At 35.5% G+C, this 23,282-nt stretch overlaps 2 protein-coding genes across 3 annotated transcripts; one reads left to right on the top strand and one right to left on the bottom strand.

The window, feature by feature from the left end:
• Window positions 1-1,186: 1,186 nt before the first annotated feature.
• LOC110911376 (ubiquitin domain-containing protein DSK2a) lies at window positions 1,187-5,387 on the top strand. 2 transcript variants are annotated; one of them, XM_022155984.2, is made up of 8 exons: window positions 1,187-1,635; window positions 2,158-2,895; window positions 3,428-3,603; window positions 4,220-4,333; window positions 4,442-4,497; window positions 4,622-4,638; window positions 4,730-4,819; window positions 5,052-5,387. In XM_022155984.2, the coding sequence occupies exons 1-8, from the start codon at window positions 1,413-1,415 to the stop codon at window positions 5,198-5,200; spliced, it is 1,563 nt and encodes a 520-aa protein (XP_022011676.1). In that variant the 5' UTR covers window positions 1,187-1,412; the 3' UTR covers window positions 5,201-5,387. The 2 variants fall into 2 exon arrangements, with proteins under 2 accessions (XP_022011676.1, XP_022011675.1); XM_022155983.2 differs by having other exon boundaries at window positions 4,622-4,650.
• Window positions 5,388-16,028: 10,641 nt separating this feature from the next.
• Window positions 16,029-20,159, bottom strand: LOC110911375 (probable serine/threonine-protein kinase PIX13). The gene is made up of 6 exons (XM_022155982.2): window positions 19,907-20,159; window positions 19,055-19,425; window positions 17,895-18,030; window positions 17,670-17,812; window positions 17,076-17,196; window positions 16,029-16,609 (listed from the first exon to the last, which is right to left on the bottom strand). Exons 1-6 carry the CDS (start codon window positions 20,046-20,048, stop codon window positions 16,158-16,160), a joined length of 1,365 nt encoding a protein of 454 aa, XP_022011674.1. The 5' UTR covers window positions 20,049-20,159; the 3' UTR covers window positions 16,029-16,157.
• Between the last annotated feature and the right edge of the window lie 3,123 nt (window positions 20,160-23,282).

Here is a 23,282-nt window from a genome sequence, read left to right as displayed (position 1 = left end):
TTGAACTAGTTAGTTAGTAACTAGTTAGTTTAATTAGGTGATTAAACTAGTTACTAGCGTGTAGTGTTATGTGACGGGTGTTAGGGTATTCGGGGACCCTAACTGGCTCAGAGAAGGAAAACAATGTCATTGACAATATTTTTATGTTCCGGGTAAAGTCCGGTTGTTCGGTTGGATACTGATCCGTTAGAGTGTCAAACAAAGCTTTAAAGTGTCTTTATTATTATTTTTAGTGACACAATGAATTCCCGACACTTTGGAAAGTGTCTAGTATTATTTTCCCATGTTTTGCACTTAACTAGTTAGCTTAAATGCTGAATTTTGTTTTAAAGTGTAGGATTTTGTGTTTAAAACATGTTTTAGGCACATCCGGTCAATATAACTAATACCTAGTGACGCAGTTCTACAATCCTCACCTCTCTACACTCCCTACTAGTGTAGTAAACTATTCCCGGCTCATACTGGCCTTAGAGACAGTGTAAATAAATAGAGTGACAGTTAATAAAGTATGATGCAAGTATATGTATGTATCAGAATTCAAGTAGCAGTTTAACCACAATTGTAAGCAAGCACAGTAATTAAGCATTAATTAAATATTAATTAATTCGTACGGATACCTGGTTTGGTGAGGGTTGTCACAAAGATGCCTCGAATTTAGTCACGAGAAGCAATGATGCAAAATTAGCAGTAAATCGGATTGATATTAAAAAAACTATTACTATTTTATAGAACGGTAAACTCACATAACCACTAGAAAGAACTCCTAACTATTATATCAGTGTCCATTATAAGATAAGAACCTACAACATTTGGTAGGGGAAATGCCTTAGTACACTCTTTGCACTATCTATGCTACAATCAGTTTCTTATTTATTAGGATTAAATATGTTTTATGACCAAAAAGGCGGTACTCTAGTGGTACTTGTTGATTTTTTCTAGGGGAGGTCGCGTTTGGAGTCTCTTTCATAACCAAATATCATTTGTGAGCCAGAGTTTTACCACACTGGGCCTTTGAGCGGTGAGTTTTCTCTGAAATTAATGACAGGTCAAGTCACCAGCTGTCAGTGATTGCAGGCTTGTGTGAGCCTTTTACCTATAGTATACCCGGGTGGCCGAACTTTGTTAAACGTAAAAAAAAAAAAAAAGTGTTTTTATGTTTATTTTAGAAAACATTGATGGATGAATGAAATTAGAATAAACCAAACAAATAATTGTTTTCATTGTCTCCCAAAATCTTGAACATACGCTCACCAATATTGACCCTTTTCCTCAAAAATAATAAATTCAGCAACTCATCTATCAACAATCATATCATATCTTCTCTATCCCAATTCCTGCCTGCTTCCATCATTCATTTCGTTTCGTTTATGTTCAATTTCCAATTTAGAATTTAGAATTGGGGTTTTTCTTTAATGGGTGAATCAACTCAAACGGCCGTTGACGGTGGCGATGCAGAGATCAACCTCAACATCCGCTGCTCTAACGGCAACAAGTTCTCCGTTAGATCGACTCTCCGATCAACGGTCAGCGCTTTTAAAGATCTTTTGGCCCACAACTGCGATGTTCCGGCGAATCAACAGCGCTTGATTTATAAAGGAAGGATTTTGAAGGACGATCAAACCCTAGATAGTTATGGTAAATGTTTTTTTTTTTTATTGATGTTTGATTCAGGTTGATAATTTTGTTGATGATTGTTACATTGTTATGTGTTTGAAAATGTTGTATGATGCTTTATAAACTGTACATTGATCTAGGTTTCAGTGATTTATTGTACAAATTAGCTAAACTTGTAATTTGGCAGATGTATTGGATGTGATATAAAGTCTTGTTTTGTGCAAAAAAGTGCGTGTGTATGCATATATGTATATGTGTGTGTGTATGCATGTATGTATATGTATATGTATATGTGTGTGAGTGTGTGTGAATTTTGCTGTTTACACGCAATTCGCTTGATGATTTATAGACATTGATCTTGGTTTCAATGATTTATTGTACAGATTAGCTAAACTTGTAATTTGCCAGATATATTGGATGTTATATATCGTCTTGTTATATGCAAAAAAGAGTGTGTGTATGTATATGTATATATGTATGCATAGTGTGAATGTATATGGGTGTGAGTTTTGCTATTTACACCTAAATGCGAATGTTGTGTAGGCCTGCAGGCGGATCACACAATTCACATGGTGCGCGGTTCTGCACCAGCACCAGCAACTAGTGCACCTGCTGCTGGAACTCCCTCTCAAGGTGCTGTATCCAATGAAGGAGTCGGGCTGGCTGGTGCTGGTGGCGGGGCTGGGGCACCGCCGTTTCCTGGGCCTGGTTTGGGTGGGCTCGGGGGAACTGGTGCACCGAACCTATTTGGGTCGGGACTTCCTGAATTTGAACAAGTTCAGCAGCAACTATCTCAAAATCCTAATATGATGAGAGACATGATGAACATGCCAGCGATTCAAAACATACTGAATAATCCGGAAATCATGCGTAGCATGATTATGAGCAATCCTCAGATGCGTGAGATCATTGACCGTAACCCCGAGCTGGCTCATATTCTTAATGACCCTGCAATTCTTAGGCAGTCGCTTGAAACCGCGAGGAATCCCGAGCTTATGCGTGAGATGATGCGTAACACCGATAGGGCTATGAGCAATATTGAATCGTCTCCTGAGGGTTTTAACATGCTGAGACGGATGTATGAGAATGTCCAAGAACCGTTTCTGAATGCCACAACAACCGGTGGAAATGATTCTGCGGCTAACCCGTTTGCAGCTTTACTCGGTAATCAGGGTACTGCTGCTGCTGCTAACACTCCTTCGGTAACGGGTTCTGAAACAACTCCAGGATCTGCAGTTCCTAATTCTAACCCACTTCCTAACCCGTGGGGTGGTACTACAGGTAAAGATCTGAACACCTGTAGTTTTTTTTTTGTTAAATTATAGAGTACAATGCGATTTTCGTCCCTGAGGTTTGGCCAGCTTTGCAACTTTTGTCCAAAGGTTTGTTTTTTCGCATCTGGATCCAAAAAGTTTGAAATCTTGCCATTTCATGATTTCATCCTGCTCTTTAACTTCATCCATTTTTCTTGGTTAAGTCAGGCGTATTTTTCATTATTCTTGTTATAACTTAAAGGGCAATCCGGTCCTTTTCACTTTATCTACAAGCATTTAGCATAATGTACAAATATTCAAAATACCCTTAACAGAGAGAAAAGACGAAAATACTCCCGACTTAACAGAGAAAAATAGATGGAGTTAACAAGCCAGATGAAAATGGCAAGATTTCAAACCTTTTGGATCTAGATGCGGACAAACAAACCTTTGGACGAAAGTCGCAAAACTGGCCAAACCTCAGGGACAAAAATGACATTTTACTCTAAATTACAGGAAGCATTATTTTGTGCTGAAATTTTTATGCTGAAAATTGTTAGGTGCTGCCCCAACAAATGCTGGTACCCGAGCACCAAACGTGTCCGGGTTAGGCGGTATGGGTCTACCAGGGTTAGATCGCGCGTCTAACATGCCTGACATGAGTCAGCTCATGCAAAACCCGGCTATATCTCAGATGATGCAAAGCTTGCTTTCAAATCCCCAATATATGGAGCAGGTATGTACATATGCTTCTGATATCTTAATATTAGGGGCAATTTCATATACAAACTTACAAAATATCATATAATACCCCTGCAAAATTATAAATATCATATATACCCTTACAAAGTAGTTGAAATATCATATATACCCAATTCATTAAAAACAATTTAATAAAAGACAATTTTACCCTTATTTTTCTAAAACTTTGAAATCTCGTGTATGACCTTTAACTTCAAATATTATATTTACTCATTTCTAGCTTAATTTATTTATCTTAAATATTATATATATGGAGAATACCATTGTTTATGGGGGAAAAAGAGTAAAAATTAACTTAAGCTTAAAATGTGTTATATAAAAATATGAAGTTAAAAGATGAGCATATATGAAAACTTCGAAGTTAAAAAATTAAGGGTAAAATGATTATTTATTAGATTTTTTAATAAATTGGGTATATTTGATATTTTAACTGTTTTGTAAGGGCATATATGATATTTTTAGTTTTGGTTGGGTATATATGAAAATTTTCAAGTTTGTAAGGGTATATATGAAGTTAATCCTTAATTTTTTAATTTTAATTTTAATTTCTAACTGGTTTTCACTTTTTTTTTGATGATGTGAACTTGTAGATAGTGAACCAAAACCCTCAACTACGCAGTATGTACGATGCTAACCCTCAGTTAAGAGAAATGATGCAAAATCCAGAAGTAATGCGCCAGTTAACTTCACCACAGATGATGCAGGTATACAGCATTACAGCTTGTGGGGTGGTTTGTGTTTTTTTTAAAGAGTTTGACTGGTTAAAAGGTTGGTTTGACTAACCATGTACCATTTCCGTTTCATTTTTACAGCAAATGATGTCGTTGCAGCAGCTTCTACCTCAGCTTAACCAGCAGCAATCCACTTTGTAAGTAATTTGTCAACTATTTAACTACCATGTGAAAGTGAAATCTAGAGATATGAACGACTCAAAACACCCCGAGCATTATTAGCTTTATATTTCGTTTAAAACCGGCGCTTTTCTGTTTCAGGGACCCTACCCAAACAGGTGCTGCTACGGGTACAGACTTTTTATTTCTGTTAATTTCTCACAGTCCCTGTTATATATAATATTGTTTCGTGTTTATAATAATCTGCAGGAGCACAAAATAATATGGGGCTGGACATGTTGATGAATATGTTTGGTGGGCTTGGAGCTGGCGGTTTGGCTGTTCCAAATGTGCCTGATGGTAAGACTTTACTTTTGATCCAGAAAATATACATTTACGAAATATACGATTTACAGACAACCGTAAGTAGCCCAACTCTGCAGTTAAATAGTTATAAAAAAATTTTAACGTGCATTTTTAAGTGATCTTTTTATTGTTGCTGTAGTCGTGATAATCCCGAGTTTAATGTCCGAATATACATATTATGATTCTGATTGTTTAATAAAGGTGATGTTTTTTTTTCTTCATGTAGTGCCACCGGAACAATTATATGCAACACAACTAGCACAGCTTCAAGAAATGGGGTTTTTTGATACCCAAGAGAACATCAGGGCGCTACGAGCTACATCGGGCAACGTTCATGCTGCTGTCGAGAGGCTTTTGGGTAACTTTGGCCCATGATGTCTCTTTTGATCTCTAAAGATATAACCGGGCTTGTAATATGATTCGGTTTTAAAGTATTCTTTGTAGACAAATGGAGGTCATGTGGATTTTCTTTTGGTGTTTTTTATTGTACCAACAAATTTCATAGTTCATTGCTGTTTTTTTATGATGTTCTTTTGAAATACCTCCGTCTTGGGAGTGTCTACATGTCATTGTTTTATTGGTAAAATTTTTAGATGTGTTGTTTTGATCAAAGTTTGGTATTTTAAATGTTTTGGTCAATGGTTTATGCTTATTGTGATATTTAGAGGTAAGGCTGTCTATATTTTACCCTCTTCAGACCCTACTTTAGCTTTGCTATTGATGGGATTTACTGATGATGATGATGATGCGGTTTTGACTTTTTTGGTCAAATTACATTCAAGTCCAATCTCTCGTAATCCCTACCATGTGTTTAGTAGCCCCAAACCACAAACATAAGTACACACCATTAGCCCTAGCACCGCCACCAACACCTAGCAGTCTTTATATGATAACGTCTATCAAATAACAAAAGAAGATGTTGTAGTAATAAAGGTATGACTCATGGCGGGATTAACATACGGCTAAGCTTCCATCGAGTCTGTTCCTCGTTCAACCAAATCCAAACAAGTAAAACAACAGTTAAGTCGTTAACTAGTTTATATAAAAAAATTCATCATTGAAGCACAGGTAGAACACTCATTTTCTTGTAGTGACCAATAGCGACGACTTTAGTGATGTCATGTCACCACTAAAAAGGTCGCCACTAATGCTCGTGTTTCTTGTAGTGATGCTTTGAGTGACCTAATGATGTTTCCTTTCGAAAACTTGCAGATAGGTCCACAAGAAAGGAGGTAATTAAATAAATTAGTTTCCATTTGTTGTTTTTTTTTTGTTCATATATATTATTTCCATTATTTGATCCAATATCTTTATTTATATATATATTTTTTATTTTGTTTCATCTCAGGTTTGCCCAAAATTTTGTTATTCATTATTACTTTATGTTATTGTTTCTGTTTCACAAGTTAATTGTTAACTTTCAAGTTGTCTCTACTAACAATGAGAAACATAGAATCACTCTTTAACAAATGTAGAAAAATGGATTAGTTGGATAGTGGGTTAAAATAAATTTTTGGTGCATGTTGTTTAACAAAGGTAGAAAAAAATAAGTACTTTTTCGATATAAAGTTATAATATTTATAGTATAAAAAACATCAACCCTAACTCAGACACACTTAAAATCGTATAACTCGAACATGAGCCGTTTAATCTACTTATCTAACCGTGTTGTACGACTTGGAGGGTAGTAATCAAGTTGTAAATGTATTAATTGGGTTGGTGTGTTAATAAACAGGTTAAATATGCAACCCAAAACCTAATAATTTTTGTGTTGTCTCGTAATTTCTCACATGAAGACACACCTAATGATGTATTAAGAACTAGGAAAAATTGTGGTACTCCAGGGATTTGACATTGTAGAAAAAATGGAGCTCAAGGGATTGGATATTGTAGGGAACATGGTACTCTTTTTTGTGTTGTTATTTATCTTATGATGAATGATCATCACAAACACATTTTTTTATTCAGGTTATTCCGAACTCTTGATACTTTAAGTTCTTCGCTAATTATATGAGAGGGTAAAAGCTCTAAGAAAAATGATCATGGCCGTAACTTCGAGCGGAGAAAAGCAACTGTGGACCTCTTATCGTCTTGCTCTATATCCGGCTTTGAGGGTGTTTTCCGAGCAATGGATAGCAGTTTTTTTAATTGTAAACATCAATATGTAGATTATTCTTAAAGGGAAAAGATGGAAGTTAATTTTCGCTAGGATTGATAGGAAGCCATAAGATTATGACATGTGGCAAATTTTAAAATAAAGAGAGGGTATTTTAGTCAATCCAACTCCTTCTTCTTCCTTTTTCAAAACCCAGTAACTTCAAAACCCACCATTTTTAAAACCCACCATCTTCAACTATTTCTTCACTTTCTATCTCAATAATCACTACATTATAGTGCGATTTTCATCACCAATCAATGATTCAAAACCCGATCAACGTGTTCTTCAGCTTTTTTTGAAGAAACCCCAGTTTAATTTCAGAAAAAAATCTCGTTTTTTCCGGTGATTTTGGAGATAATCACTCGTTTCGTTCGATTCGAGCGTTGATAAGTGTTTCTATCATTCAAATTTCGTCAATTGATGAAGAAATCGGCTTCGATCCATGCAAGAAATTCTTTAATTTCATTTTCATGATCTGGGTTTTTGATTTAGTCATTGCGTTTTACGATCTTTGCGGGGGTCCGGGGGCGGCAGCCCCTGGCGGGGTCCAAGGGACAGAGCCCCTTGCTGGGGTTGAGCTGCACTAAAAACGCATCAGAAAAATTAATTTTCCAGAAATTGGCTCATTTCGAAGACAGTAATTCGTAGACAATTCAGACAGTTCACATTGACAGACAGTTTTATGTGTCCATTGCGTTTTAGAAATAAGAGAGTTTTATGTGTTTCTGGCTATTGCGTTTTAGAAAAAAACACATTTTAAGTGTTTTTAGTCATTGCGTTTTAGGTAAAACACATTTTTTAGGTGTTTTCAGTCCATTGCGTTTTAGAATGAGTCATTTTTAAGTGTTTTCTGGCCATTGCGTTTTACAAATAAGACATTTCTTTGTGTTTTTGGTGCATTGCGTTTTAGGTAAAACATCTTTTTATGTGTTTTTGGTGCATTGCGTTTTAGGTAAAACATTTTTTTATGTGTTTTTGGTGCATTGCGTTTTAGGTAAAACACATTTTTATGTGTTTTCTGGCCATTGCGTTTTACAAATAAGTCATTTCTTTGTGTTTTTGGTGCATTGCGTTTTAGAAAAATGTCATTTTTTAGGTTTTTTTTTCATTGCGTTTTACGTAACTGGTGGTTTTTCTATTGCGTTTTACGCAACTGGGTTTTAATTTTTTTTTTTTAAATATAGCAATAGTATACTCGTTTTAAAGATAAAAACGCTCGTTTTTTTTGGTGCAATTTTTATAAAAAAATAATGTCGTATGAAAGAGTTATTAACGTTTAAAAAATGGGGGGGGATTGGAGGAGAGAGAAACTATTGGCTTGGATTGACTAGAATGCCCTTGCACAAACTCACGCGCCTCTTTTCTTCCTTTCAATTTCCCTGATTTAATCTTAGCCCTTGATTAACTTAATGGATGGTCAAGATCACTTCCTAGCCTTCCTAGCCAAATAAACTTCCTATTGTATCTCCACCCTATTCTTAAATTCAGAGACATATAGATCAACTTAGTTACTAATATCGTTTTCATTATTTGCGCCACCATTGCCTCTTCATTCTTACGATCCATGCATCACATGCAAACAATACTTTCTCTCCGCCCCTCATGATGGTGGATTAGTCACTCATCTCATGACACTCGACCATAAATATGTTAGAAATATTAAACTTAGTTATGTTTATAAGTTTATGTTTTAATTATCTGAATTTATAGAGAAAAATGCAATTTGCGTCCCTGTGGTATGTCCCAAACATCAACCTGAGCCCCTAAATTAAATTTTTGGTTTTTTGAGTCCCTGACTTTATAAATTCATAACAGTATAAGTCCCTGCCGTCAGTGTTCCGTCAGTTTGACCGTTTGAGGCTTGTGAAAAGTCCATAATACCCCCAACCCTTAAATAGCGAGCTTAATAAATTCATTACTTCATTACCAGTTTCATTATCATCACCAGTTTCATTATCATCACATCATCAAATAGCGAGCTCTCCCAACTCTCAAGAACATCATCATCATCTTCAACAGATCTCTTCATCATCTTCATCGATCATCATCATCATCTTCAATAGATCATCTTCATCGAACATCTTAATCATCAAACAGATCAGGTTCATCTTCATCCTCATATTGATTTTTTGTTTGATTCGATGATTTGAATGTGTATTGTGAAAAAAAGAGGGTTGATTCTATGTTTGATTTTGGGTTCCATTCGATGATTTTTGGTTGATTTTGAAAAAAAACAGAGGGTTGATTTTGGGTTTGATTTTGGGTTCCATTTGATGATTTGCGGTTTATTTTGAAAAAACAGAGGGTTGATTTTGGGTTTGATGTATCAACAGAGGTTTTGATTCTTGTGGGTTTAGGGTTTAGGGTATCAAAACAGAGGGTTTGAATGTGGGTTTGAATGTGTTTTGGTTTTGATTCTTGTGGGTTTAGGGTATCAAAACAAAGGGTTTGAATGTGGGTTTGAATGTGTTTTGGTTTTGATTCTTGTGGGTTTAGGGTTTACGGTATCAAAACAGAGAGGGTTTGAATGTGGGTTTGAATGTGTTTTGGTTTTGATTCTTGTGGGTTTGAATGTGGGTTTGATGTGTTTTGATTTTGATTTTTGGTTTGAATGTGTTAGGGTATCAAAACAGAGGTTTGAATGTGTTTTGGTTTTGATTCTGGTTTGCATGTGTTCCTCATTTGAATGTGTTTTGGTTTTGATGCTGGTTTGAATGTGTTTTGTTGTATCGGATCAGTTTTGGATTGAATGTGTTCCTCATTTGAATGTGTTTTGGTTTTGATGTTGGTTTGAATGTTTTTGTTGTATCGGATCAGTTTTGGATTGAATGTGTTCCTCATTTGAATGTGTTTTGTTGTACAGAATGGCTGCGGATGTAAAGATACGCAAAACACCAACTACGAAGGCGAGAACACTTGACAACCTCCTAGAAGATGGTGTGGTGCACATAAGGAAGTGATTGATATGAATGAATACAACCCCAGTGGCAGATATGTAATTAGCGAGCTCTGGAATTTCATATCTACCACTTGGGTTATATTCATTCATATGAATGAATATAACCCCAGTGGCAGATATGTAATTAGCGAGCTCTGGAATTTCATATCTACCACTTGGGTTATATTCATTCATATCTGCTACATTCCGAAGTGCACTCGTCAGTAAAGATCCACAATTGCTTGTGGATCTTTGACGTTTTGTCTCTGTATTGTATGTTACGGTCTTTTGTTATCGAGTCTGTAAGTTCTGTCAAGTCTACGAAGTTGGTATGACGTTTTGTCTCTGTATTGTATGTATTAAAACTTTACATTTAATATACAGTTTATGCTTTAATAATTTGTTATATATAGTATACATTTAATTATTATATTGCATTTATTTAAAAAGAGTTCATTATTAGATTGCATTTTTAAAAAAATAAAAGAGTTAATTTAATTTGAATTATTAGATTTCTTAAGAAAAAAGCAAAAAATGAATTTAGGGGCTCAGATTGATATTTCACTCATACCATAGGGACGCAAAGTGTTATTAATATATGTCAAAAGACGGTCTTACCCCTGCCTCAAACAGTCAAACTGACGGCAGGGACTCAAAGTGTTATGAATTCATAAGGTCAGGGACTCAAAAAACCAAAAATTTAATTTAGGGGCTCAGGTTGATGTTTGGGACATACCACAGGGACGCAAATTGCATTTTTCTCGAATTTATAATTAGTAACATGTATGATATGTTTTTCGGATGATAAGTGATAAGTGTATGTAATAACCGGTGAGATAAGCGGGTAAATGATTCAAATAACTGCCTCCGGCAGTTACCCGCCAAAATCAACCGCCAAACACTATGTATTTATTCAAGTGTACCGGCAATCATGTCGGGTACCAAGACATTTTCTTGTTTATCGAAAGTGTCCTTTCTTTATTCATTTCTTCTCTACTAATTCTGCATTGTCTCTTGTTCTGCAATATCATTTTCATCATGACTGCAAATCATGTTAAACCTTCCGCTGCAAATGCTTATTCTTATGCATATGATGGAGATGTTTCGGATGGCCAACATAGTGGTATCAGAGCCACTACAAGATTCGATGCAGAAGTTAAACCGACCGCCACATCTATGCCTTGTCAACATTGCATTGATGAGAAAAATGAAAGAAAACGCCGAACTCAGCGTGAAAGATTATGTTATTACTGCCATTTGCCCGGTCACCAAATTTACACGTGTAAAGCCAAGGAGAACGACGAAGAGTCACAACTGATTCGGCAAGCGATCAATGCCGGAATAAGAACACAGAATGATGATGTGCACTGCTGTGATGAGATGGTTGTCACCGGGACTGATGGTGGACAATGGAATGAAATCTGGTATGTTAATTCAACATTCAATCATCATTTTGTGGGTAATATCGATGTTTTTAAGAGGGTTAAACACATAATGGGTGTCGAAACGAGATCCGGAATGAATAATTTTTTTTCATCCGCGGAGTAGGAATAGTGGAGATGAAAACAGGGAACGAAACACTTCGAATTCCCAGTGTATTTTATTCATCAGATATTGACCGAAACGTTCTAAGTCTTGAACAGTTAACACTTCAAGGTTTCACGGTCAGAAAATCTGGTGATTCATGTAAAATCTTTCCTATGTTTTCATCTCCGGTGGTGAATTCAATAAATGACATGACTGGTTTGACGAAGGAGGAGGAACTGGGATTAAAAGAGAAAGAGAGGCTGAAAAACATGTGCGGCATAGATGATGAATTCAAAAGCGATTATTTGAATTCTTATTTCGAAACACTGAATGTTTCCGATAAAGATGACTGGAATTTAATGATTTTAAAAGCATTAGAATTTCATGAATTTGGTGATTGCAAAGCATTGATCAATATGCTTGATGACCGTGAATACGTATTCAAGTATAAAGTTGATCTAGAAAAGAAATTTGAGGAAATGGTTCACTGGTTTCTGAATGAATATTTAGGAATCAATTATAGACCAATCCCACCCTACTCTTTGGATCAAAGAAAGATAGATCTGTTAAGTTTATATATGTTGGTGGCAAAGGATGGCGGATACCGAGAAGTCACTATAGAAAACATATGGCCAATCATTGCAAAAGATCTGGGATTCGAATATAAAGATGGTGACTATATGAGGATTGTATATGCAATGTACCTGGATGTTTTAGAGTATTATTATAAATATAAAACTGTACAGGAGAAAGTGCATGTGAAGGAAGTGGTGAATGAAGGTGCTGAATCCTCTCAATGACGTCACAGGAAGACAAAGAGTGAAGATATGGGTCGGGGTGTTGCTGCAAGTGAAGATCATAAGGGTGCAGAGTCAGAACAGTCGGCATTCTTTGCTGGGATTGAAGATGATGACTGGAATCAAGTTAAAAGACGGAAGAGATTCAACTTCAATCATGCAAGATGGGCCGTTGAGGAAGCTAACCGAAGCGTCATGAATCAAGCTCTGAAACATAACCAAGTTTAAGAGGGGTTATGTTAGAAATATTAAACTTAGTTATGTTTATAAGTTTATGTTTTAATTATCTGAATTTATAATTAGTAACATGTATGATATGTTTTTCGGATGATAAGTGATAAGTGTATGTAATAACCGGTGAGATAAGCGGGTAAATGATTCAAATAACTGCCTTCGGTAGTTACCCGCCAAAATCAACTGCCAAACACTATGTATTTATTCAAGTGTACCGGCAATCATGTCGGGTACCAAGACATTTTCTTGTTTATCGAAAGTGTCCTTTCTTTATTCATTTCTTCTCTACTAGTTCTGCATTGTCTCTTGTTCTGCAATATCATTTTCATCATGACTGCAAATCATTTAAACCTTCCGCTGCAAATGCTTATTCTTATGCATATGATGGAGATGTTTCAGATGGCCAACAAAATACCGCATGCTCATAGAAGCCGTCGAACATTTGAACGGATTAGTATGTTATTCTTCCCCGTGTGAAGCTTTGGTTCTTAACCCTAGCATGCATAAGGTTTTTAAACTTCCTGAGACAGGTAGATGATGATATCGGGTACTACTTTGGGTTTGATGAGTTGAGAAATGAACACGTTATTTTAAGGATGCTTTGTGTTAGATCAGATTCTATAATGTCGGTTATGATTTTCTCTATGTCGAATAACTCATGGAGAATGATTGATGCTACTGTTGATATTAGTTGGAATCGTTGGTACATTGGATGCTTGTAACTACGTTAGAAATTTTGGCATTTGATTTGAGGAAAGAGGAGTTTTCGATTGTTAAGGTTCCTATAGATGTTATGCCTGGGGAAGCGAACGGTATTTTGGCAACAAGAAATCCAATTATAAACATCCACACATCATAAAAATCAATGGCTGTATAGGAGTTGTTTGTTATGATTGTATAGCGGAAGCTAACCAAGTGCATATTTTGATATTAAACGACTATGAAAATAATGTTTGGGTGACAGAAACCATTACATTCCCCGAGTCTTGGCGCACGTCAGATTGCTTTCTCCCGTTAGATTCTGTCAATATGGATGAGATTATCTTTTCCTTGAGAAAGTTGTCTTGGAATGTGATCGGTGCACCTATAATTACATCATAAAGACCGGATGTTTTAGATCAGTACAATTCACTCTCGATCATCCATTTCTATGCGAATCAACCGTGGAGTTCCATCAAATCAAATGTTATGTTGAAAGCACCGTGCCTTTACCTAAAGACTTGATTCAAAGGAAGAGTTTCTTTCATGAGCAAAAGTTATCTTTGAAGAAGTTTCTTGGGTACAGAAGTAGGTATCTATCTATATAGATTGTTCTTATTCCAACTCCAGAGTTATTAAATTTTGATAAATTCTCATGCTCATTTTACTGTTAGTAAAATATTGTATTACATAACTAGGACCATGTGAGGATCTTCTGGTGGCCCGGGGTGCCACAGTCCTGATAGACCTGGCAAACGGGTCGGGTTGGGTCGGGTCGGGTCATGGGTCAAAATGTGTTCGGGTCAGAATGGGTTTGGGTCAAAACGGGTCAATTAAAAAAGGGGTTGTTTTGGTTCGGGTCAAAATGGGTTCGGGTCAGAACGGGTTCGGGTCAGAACGAGTTTCGGGTCGGGTTGGTTAAAAATGTTTTTTTTAAAGAGATTGTACATCAAGGGGCAATTTTGTTTAATGTAATACCGTAGGTGCAAAACAAAGGTAATACCGTAATACGTAAATAAAAAGGATGTCCCAGCATATATCTCTAGGTTGCATCATCGTCAAATAACAGGCTATTTGAGGCTTCATGAATTGCTTTATGTAAATAACATTTCAAGTCACATCAGCAGAAAAGTTATTATCAATCCCTGTAATGTATTACAAGTCTACAATGGTGGTAAATAGCAATAATGCTATCAAATTCTAGTCAGCTGTACAATGGCAGGATTGATATCGTATATCCAATTTACTAAAAGATAAAGTGTTTAGGTTTGCGTATTAATTCATGTTTAGGTTCGCGTCGAAACGGTACGGATCGAAACGGTACGCGTCGAAACGGTTCGCGTCGAAACGGTTCGGGTCGAAACGGTTCGATTCGAAACAGTACTGGTCGAAATGGTACGGGTCGAAACGGTTCGATTCGAAACGGTACTGGTCAAAACGGTTCGATTCGAAACGAACTTGTCGAAACGGTACTGGTCGAAACGATACCGGTAGAAACGGTACGAAACTCGTCCCGACCCGAAACTCGTCGCGTGCGGAAACTCGTGTTGGCCCAAAACCCGTTGCGATCCGAAACCCATCCCGTGCAGAAACCCGTGTCGGCCGAAACCCGACCTGACCCGAACCGAACCGACCCTGTTCCGATCCAAAACATGCGTCGTGCCGAAACCCGTCTCGGCCCGAAACTCAATTTGAACCGAACCCGTTCCGATCCAAAACCCGTTTCGTGCCGTAACCCGTCTTGTGCGGATACTTGTGCCGGCTCGAAACCCATTCCGATCCGAAACCTGCCCCGTTTCTTTAAGACATTAACCCAAATCGACCCATTTCTTTAATGTTGTCGACCCGCTTTGACCCGGAAATAACAAGATGGAATTTCAAGTGACCCATTGTGACCCATTTAGTTAAAATATCTTACCCAAACCAACCCATATAATTTTAAAAGCAACCCAAACTGACCCACTTGGAAGACTTTGGGTCAAGATTGCCCCCTCTACCAGTCCCTGCTGATTTTTCGTCCGTAATTTATCGAAATTTCCGGAAAAAATGTACTGTAAAATATTGAATTTTTAAGAGTACGACACTCGCTGATTTGGATTTTGAGAGTCCAACCCTCATTGATTTTTTGTCGTTCAAGCTCAACCACTGACTAGGTCCAAACAGAACTGCACTGGTTGAATGGTATCGTTTTGGTTTTGTTAGTCCTTACCATTATGGCTCAATACCTGAGTTGTAATTTTAGCATCATGCAACATACAAAGCCATTGGTAGGATATGCGGGCGGTAGGATGTGCACTACATCCTACCGCCCTTAAACCCTACCAACAATTTTGCTACGAGTGGAATTTTAGCAGTAGTGTAAAATTGAAAAGATTCTAACATCTCTAATTATTTACAATACCTGGTAATAACTTTTAATAGAATAAAGTTGCTGAAGTTGAGAGCTCATTTTTCTTCCATCAAACATCACAACTACCAATTGAAAAATTGAATTGTAAGTTCTTGAAATGGTAGTTTGATGCATATATATATATATATATATATGTACTTATAAATGTGCTAATACATGCTGTATTTCGTATTTAACTAGTCAAATGAGTAATAAAATAATTAGCTAACAGTCAAAACCGAAATGGGTACAAGGCAAATTCGACCAAAGTTTTTATAAGCATGAAAACTGTTAAATCATTATTTTAAATAAATTGAATTATTAGTGGAGTAAGGGCTGTTTGGCAGCCTCTGAACCAGTTTGACCCATTACCCGAACCACCCATCATGCTACTTCTACTCTAAACCTGTTTGACCCATACTCATTAAGACATTATAAGTCTTGACAATCACCAAACTCCACACACAAACTCTTGAATGGAAATAAAAGGTCACTTATTTTGAATTCAATTAATACCTTCACAAAAATATACAACATATAGCAATTTCTCTCCACACCCCTTTAAGAAAAAAATATAATACTAATATATATCATGAGCCTTTCGGTGAGTCGTGATTCCGTCGGTCTACATCATCCTTAACACGAAGCGTTGAACGATGACGCAAAGGTTGTTTACCATTTCGATATGGTGAGTGAGGACCAGAATTGTGTATTCTAGGAACTTTTGGTCTTTCTTTGATGTCAGTGAGTTGTTCTAGTGTTGCCACCACTTCCTTCATTGACGGACGGGCTTTTGGTTCGGGCTCAACGCACGTGAGAGCTAGTTGGGCTACCTGGCTTGCAGCTTTAGAAGGGTAACTTCCTTCAAGCCGTTGGTCCATTATGTTCTTCAATTTCCGACGGTTAGAGAGATACGACTTGGCCCACTCCACAAGATTGCGTTGGTTACCTGGGCGATCGTCGTCAAGTGCCCGCATTCCTGTTAGCATCTCAACCAACACAACGCCGAAACCGTAGACATCACTCTTCACATACAAATGCCCTGAAAAAAAATTGAAACTTCATTAGTTTTGTAACAGATAATTAGTATATCATTATATGAATAGGAGGAATCCGTTATTTCGATAATAATCTAACTTTTTCTGATAAATTGAGCTATAGATTTTTGTTTTATGCAAAAAAAAAAAAAAAAAAAAAAACCTTTTTTAGCGACTTTCAACCGGTTTCTTCTTTCAGTTTTAGCTAATTATTGTATTTACCCATTTGACAAGATAGAAATTAAATACAACCCGAATTGGCCCATTCATAGGTAAATGGGTTGAAGTGGTAGCAATTTTGGCAAATAAAATAATTCTAACACAACTTAATATTGATTAAAATTTGATAAATAGTTGAATACGGACAGTTTGTTCGACACATGAAACCACAAACCGAAATTTGTGATCCTAAAACCGAACCAAACTGACTAGTTTAATGGTGTATGCATGTGTTGTGGCCTTTGCGGTTACCTGTGGTCACGTACTCAGGAGCAGCATAGCCATGTGTACCCATGACACGTGTTGTCACATGCGATTGACTAGCCGACGCCATTTTAGCCAGCCCAAAATCCGACAGCTTTGCGTTATACGACTGTCAAAAACAAGAACACAACAGAGGATCAGTGTTACTCCTTGCAATAATCAGTAGTACAGCCTACAGGGGTGGCAATTTCTAGCACGACCGGAAAAACTGCACGAATATAGTCAGGTTTTGAGTTATCATATCTAACCCATTTAATAGACAGATCTGTTTTAACCCGTTTATTTAAACAAATCAACCCATCAACCTGTTTAACCCATTTATGACAACCTACCAACCCGTTTATGACCCCTTTAACACGTTTACAACTCGAATATAACCCGCCAACCCTTTTACTACCTGTTGAATCGTTTAGTTAAATGGATAAACGGGGTCGTGTGGACTGTGGGGTTGATGTATTTGGCACGAATATATATATGGGTCATGTTCGTACTCAACAATTCAAACTGCCAACCCGACACGACCGACAAACCAAAAAATAGTTACAATCATTTATGAGGTACAGCCCACAAGACTTAACTTACCCCATCGAGCAATATGTTTGATGCCTTGAAGTCTCTATATATAACCTTTTGATCCGAAGTGTGCAAAAACGCCAGCCCCCGAGCAGCTCCTATTGCAATTTTAAGCCGTATATCCCATGGGAGCGGCTGAATAGTCGACCCTCCTGCAAAGTTAACAAAAATAATCATAAATTAACTTAACAACAAAAATATTTCATGACCAATAATTAATAAAAAAAATATTACTTCCGAAAAGGTGGTTCTCCAAGCTGCCTCTTTGCATGAATTCATACACAAGTAGAAGCTCATCATCCTCGTAACAGTATCCCAAAAGTTTCACGAGATTTGGATGCGAAAGCCTACCTAAAAAGACGACCTCAGCCTGCTCAAAAGAATCATAATATCATTTTAATATAAAGTAACCAAAAAAAAGATCTTGCTTTAATCATTTTGCATAGGGGTGCTAAACAGTCGTGTTCGCCGGTTCAACCCGGCCCGAACCCGAAATCGTCCCATACATATGAACCCTAACACGACCTGTTTAACTCGAATTTTTCTGCAAATTAATATATTAAAATCAATTTAAAAAAAAACACAAATGTATATAATACAATTATATTATATCTATATAAATTATAAGAAGATGAATAGTGATTTTTCTCGTCTTTTAGTCTATTTTGTCATTTACTGTAAACTTTCATTTACACCTCATGTAATTTAATTATTTTTATACCCTTAAACTTTAATAAAGTTATCATATAGCTCCTAAACCGACTGATTTCCTATCGTTTTCTTTTTCGTTTACCTTTATTTACCTTTGTTATTTATTGTATTGTTTTACCTTTTTTTTATCTTCAAAGCCGAGTTATGACACAAATAGCATAACACATTTAAATATTATTTTGTTTAATTTTACGAATTTATTTATCAGTTGTCATGGTGTGCGATACGTTCTGAATTCCAACCGCGTCCCTGCGCAACGCGCGGGTAACTACTACCCTAGTTACATTTAAATTATAAAATCTTTTGTCAATTTCTCTTTTTAAATTATAATTATGACATAAAATACACATCCAATTTAATTTATGACATAAAACATATTGTAAAAATATATAATATATGGGTTAAACGGGTCAACCCGACCGGGTTGGCCCGAACCCGACCCATATAGCTAAACAGGTTCAACCTGAAACTGACCCGACCTATTTAGACTAAACCCAAACTCGCGAACTTCGTGTTAGGTTTGTGTCGTGTCGTGTCATAAATTCACACCCCTGATTTTGCATCCTGATTAGTAACATCCAACACCTCATGCCAACCATATTGTCAGCTTTGCTCACACAGAGCTCATCGGATAATGAACATGTACATAAACACAATGACAGATTGTAGACGTTCGAAATTACCTGCCACTCTTCGACTCCTTGCATACTCTCCGAATTCAGCTTCTTGACAGCAACTACAGAACCATTACTAGTGAGTTTCGATCCGTTTTTTTCTTCGATCCGGCCTTTGTAAACCTTTCCAAAGCCACCCTCACCTAAAATAGTATCAGGTCGAAAGTTTTTTGTGGCAGATTTGAGTTCAGCAAAGGTGTATATTTTAAGATTTGAATTGGGCAAAATCTGGCCACCGGGGCCCAGATCATCACCGCTGCTTGCCGATGAAAACTGGCTTTTGCCGGAGACATGGCTACTAATTCCTGATGATGATACTGATAATGAGCTTGTAGTAATGCTGGTGGTGGTCGTTGTATTCGACTGTGAACTCCCTGCAACTGTATTACCACAATCTTGATCAAAAGTTCAAAACAAATCCCTAAATTATAGCTCTAGATTTGCATTTGGACTTTAACCATTGTATATGTTGACTATTTGTATAGGTTATTAAAAAATATCAAATTGGGTGTATAGTCTTAGGATCCTGTCAAAGGACATTAAAGAACACTACCTATCTCACATGTGTGATTCAAGATCTTAAATTTAGACTAGATCATACAATTTCTAGGGTAAGTCAACGGGTCAACACAGAGAAAAAGATCAAACCTTTAATGATCAATGAACAAAATTGAGATGAATCCTAACATTAATCAACAGAAATCACAATAACCCACAAATAATTCCCAAAAAAGTATGAAAAAACTATTAAGAATTTTAGTTTTATAACTGAACTGAGATGTAATTCTAACATTAATCAACAGAAACCACAAAACCCACAAATAATTCCCAAAAAAACATGTAAGAATTAAAGTATTATACCTGAAGTGAGATTGCCAGTGGTGGTAGGGGCTACGTTAGTTGTAGAACTGCAAATACCACCCATGATGAAAACTGCTAATTTTCCCCCAGTTTCTTCTTGGGGTGTGAAATCTTGATGAAGAAGATGTTGAATATGTGACATTGTGGAATCAAATATGTTTCAAACTTATATATTCAAAGGTGGTTGTATTGACCAGGACTTAATTTGGGTAGAAAAAAAATTGTAATTTTGTGGTGTTAAAAGAGTGTGGAATTCTGTAGGTGGAGCCATGGAGGCAGAGGACTAAGTCAGATAGGCCCCTTGATAATAAATTTAGCAGGTTTTATATTTTTGTGATGAATCATCTTCTGGAAATAACAATATGTTATATCATGTCACCTCCTCACCTTTATACCAAAAAGATTATTTAAAGTTTGTGATTAATCTTATTTTCAAATGTTTGATAGTAGCTATGAGCATGTGATTAAGAATAGGGTGTTTATCGAATCGATTAATGAATTTTTAAATTATTCGAATTAAATTTTTTGAATTTTTTAACCTGGATTCGTATTCGATTCAATTAGTATTTGAAACTCGAATTCGAATAAATTCGATTTAATTCAAATTCACCCTAAACAATAATTATTTTTGCTTTCATTTTTTAAAGTACTAAAAATTAATTATATTCAACATAAAATATAATAATCTGCAAAATTAATTAACTATCAATATGTTAAAACACCAAAAATTAGAAGATAGGTTGGTTACTGATAGTGATTTAAGTTAGGTAAAAAATTAGAAATAAATAGTATGAGCTATTTGTCGGTAGGTTTGGTAATGTTATGAATAATAAACTTTATCACTTATGGAGGTAGTTCATACTTTGGCCAAGTTTAGAAGTTATATGTATGTATATATATGTTTGTGTGTCTATATACATATATGAAAAAATTATATATCAGTTGAATTCGAATTTCGAATTGAATTGAAAATCATAAATCCGTATTCGATTATTGGACTCGAATACGAATCAACTCGAATTCGAACCTTTTTAATCGAATCGAGTCGAATTTCGAATTTTTCGAATCCGAATCGAATTCTGAACACATCTAATTAAGAAAAAACAAGAAACTAGGATGTTGTATATTTGTAGCTATTTAATAGATACATTATAGCTCTTTAAGACAGTTTTATAAACAATGATTGACAATTTTATAAACAATAATTAACAATATTAAAATGTAGGTTTTTTTTTTTCCTTATATGGTTAATGATAACACTTTTAATTGTCTTTTTAATATATATTTTTATTGACAAATATAACAAGTACTTATATAGATTTGTAAATATTTTTCTTATATTCACGTTAGTTGATCATAAATTCAACAATATATCATAATAACACTTTTAGTTGTCTTTATAATTTTTTTTTTTTTGACAAATATAACAAGTACTTATAAAGATTTGTAAATATTTTTCTTGTAGTTACGTTAGTTGATCATAAATTTAACAATAGATCAAAATGTTACATACATTCTGGTTATTGTGTATCGCACAATCACCTCCATATATTGTAAAACACCAGTTTGGTGTTGTGTACGTTCTCATAAGGAGTGTTGATTGATTACTTTAGCGTCTAGTTAGCATAATGTGAACAAGACTTAAGAAGCATGTTTTTGTTCAAAGTTAGATATTCATAAAGTTGAATTTGGACTTTAATCAATGTATGGTAGCGAAAGCTTGACTGATGGGTTGCTTAACATATATAGGATTGTTTAATAAATATATTATATATCACATGTGAACCTATTTTTATATTTTACATTATATATATAGGATTCAGGTTGTGAGAACTATGCGAACTACTATTTTCCACGTGAGCTAGACCACCATTTTTTGCATAAACGAAGATGAAAAATGTTATAAACACATCTGTAAAAAAATTGTCGAATCGCTAGTTATGCCTGATGTAAATTTTGTTTACGGAACAATCACATCACCAATAAAAATTTTTACATCGAGGTGAATTTTTGCATGCAACATTTTTTTTGTTGGACAAGTATTTTTTAAAGATTTTTGAGAAAAAAATGGAAACATATTTTAGAAGGCCGAGTTCTGGTAGTTCTTACAACTCAAGATGATTCTCATTTTACAATTTCCTTATATATATATATATATATATGGTAAGGTTATTGTAAAAAGGACCAAAAGTGTAAGAAAGGTAAGAAAAAATCTCAGTCATTAGATCTAAATTAATTGAAAAGGGTAAACAAATAATTTTATCATTAATTCAATTAATTAAAAAGTTCCCATAACCGCCACCTTAATTATAGGAAGTATATAACACCATTCAGCAAGTATATAACAACATTCAGTAAGTATATAACACCATTCAGCAAGTATATAACACCATTTAGCATTCAGCAAGTATATATAACACCATTCAGTAAGTATATTACACCATTCAGCAAGTATATAACACCATTCAGCACTCAGCAAGTATATAACACCATTCAGTAAGTATATAACACCATTCAGCAAGTATATAATATCATTCAGCAAGTATATAACACCATTCATTGACTAAACATCTGATCGAAACATATTTTTTCTCTATATAAGTATAGCAATATGGTACTCATATTAAAGATAAAAAAACGCTCGTTATTATGGTGTAATTTTTTTAAAAAAAAAGTTACGTACAAAAAGTTATTGACGTTTAAAAAAGACGGGGGAAAGTTACATGTGCATTACCTAATTTCTAGTGGGTTTAAAAGACTATATTGCCCCTAGATATTTCAAATCAGTCCAAATTAATAAAAATATTTTACAATTTGGTCCCTATCGATCTCAACCATTAGATCAAAAGATCTAATGGCTGAGATTCTTTCTTACCCTTCTCACACTTTAGGCCTTTTTTACAGGATCCTCTACCTACATATATATATATATATATATATATATATAATAAATGTGTTAATTTTTGCTGATGTGTCAAGCTAGGAGGCCTCTAAATTTTGCTTTTTGGCGGGAAAACCATGGATCCGTTTTTTTGACAATGAAGCCCCGAATGGAGCTATTTTACCCGTTTTTTTGACCCGTGTATATAAGCCATCTAAAAAACCTAAATTTCTCTACAACCTCATTCTTCTCCTTCGCCGCTTCATTCTTGAAACCCTAGATTCACATCTTTGCTACTGCAGATCATATCGCCTCTTCTTCCTATGTCTCATTTTCTCTAAAACCTAAATCTTCATCATCGTTTAATCGCCGTTACCATCACAAACTTGGATCATCTTCTTATTTTGGTGGTGGAGACAACGATTACAAAAGGTATTTCAACGATTATGAAAGGTATTTCAACCCATCTTATTCTACTGGTATTGTCTTTCTGTA

Source organism: Helianthus annuus, chromosome 15, assembly GCF_002127325.2.
Source record: "Helianthus annuus cultivar XRQ/B chromosome 15, HanXRQr2.0-SUNRISE, whole genome shotgun sequence".
Lineage (NCBI taxonomy): Eukaryota > Viridiplantae > Streptophyta > Magnoliopsida > Asterales > Asteraceae > Helianthus > Helianthus annuus.
This window is presented reverse-complemented; position numbering and strand designations above follow the sequence as displayed.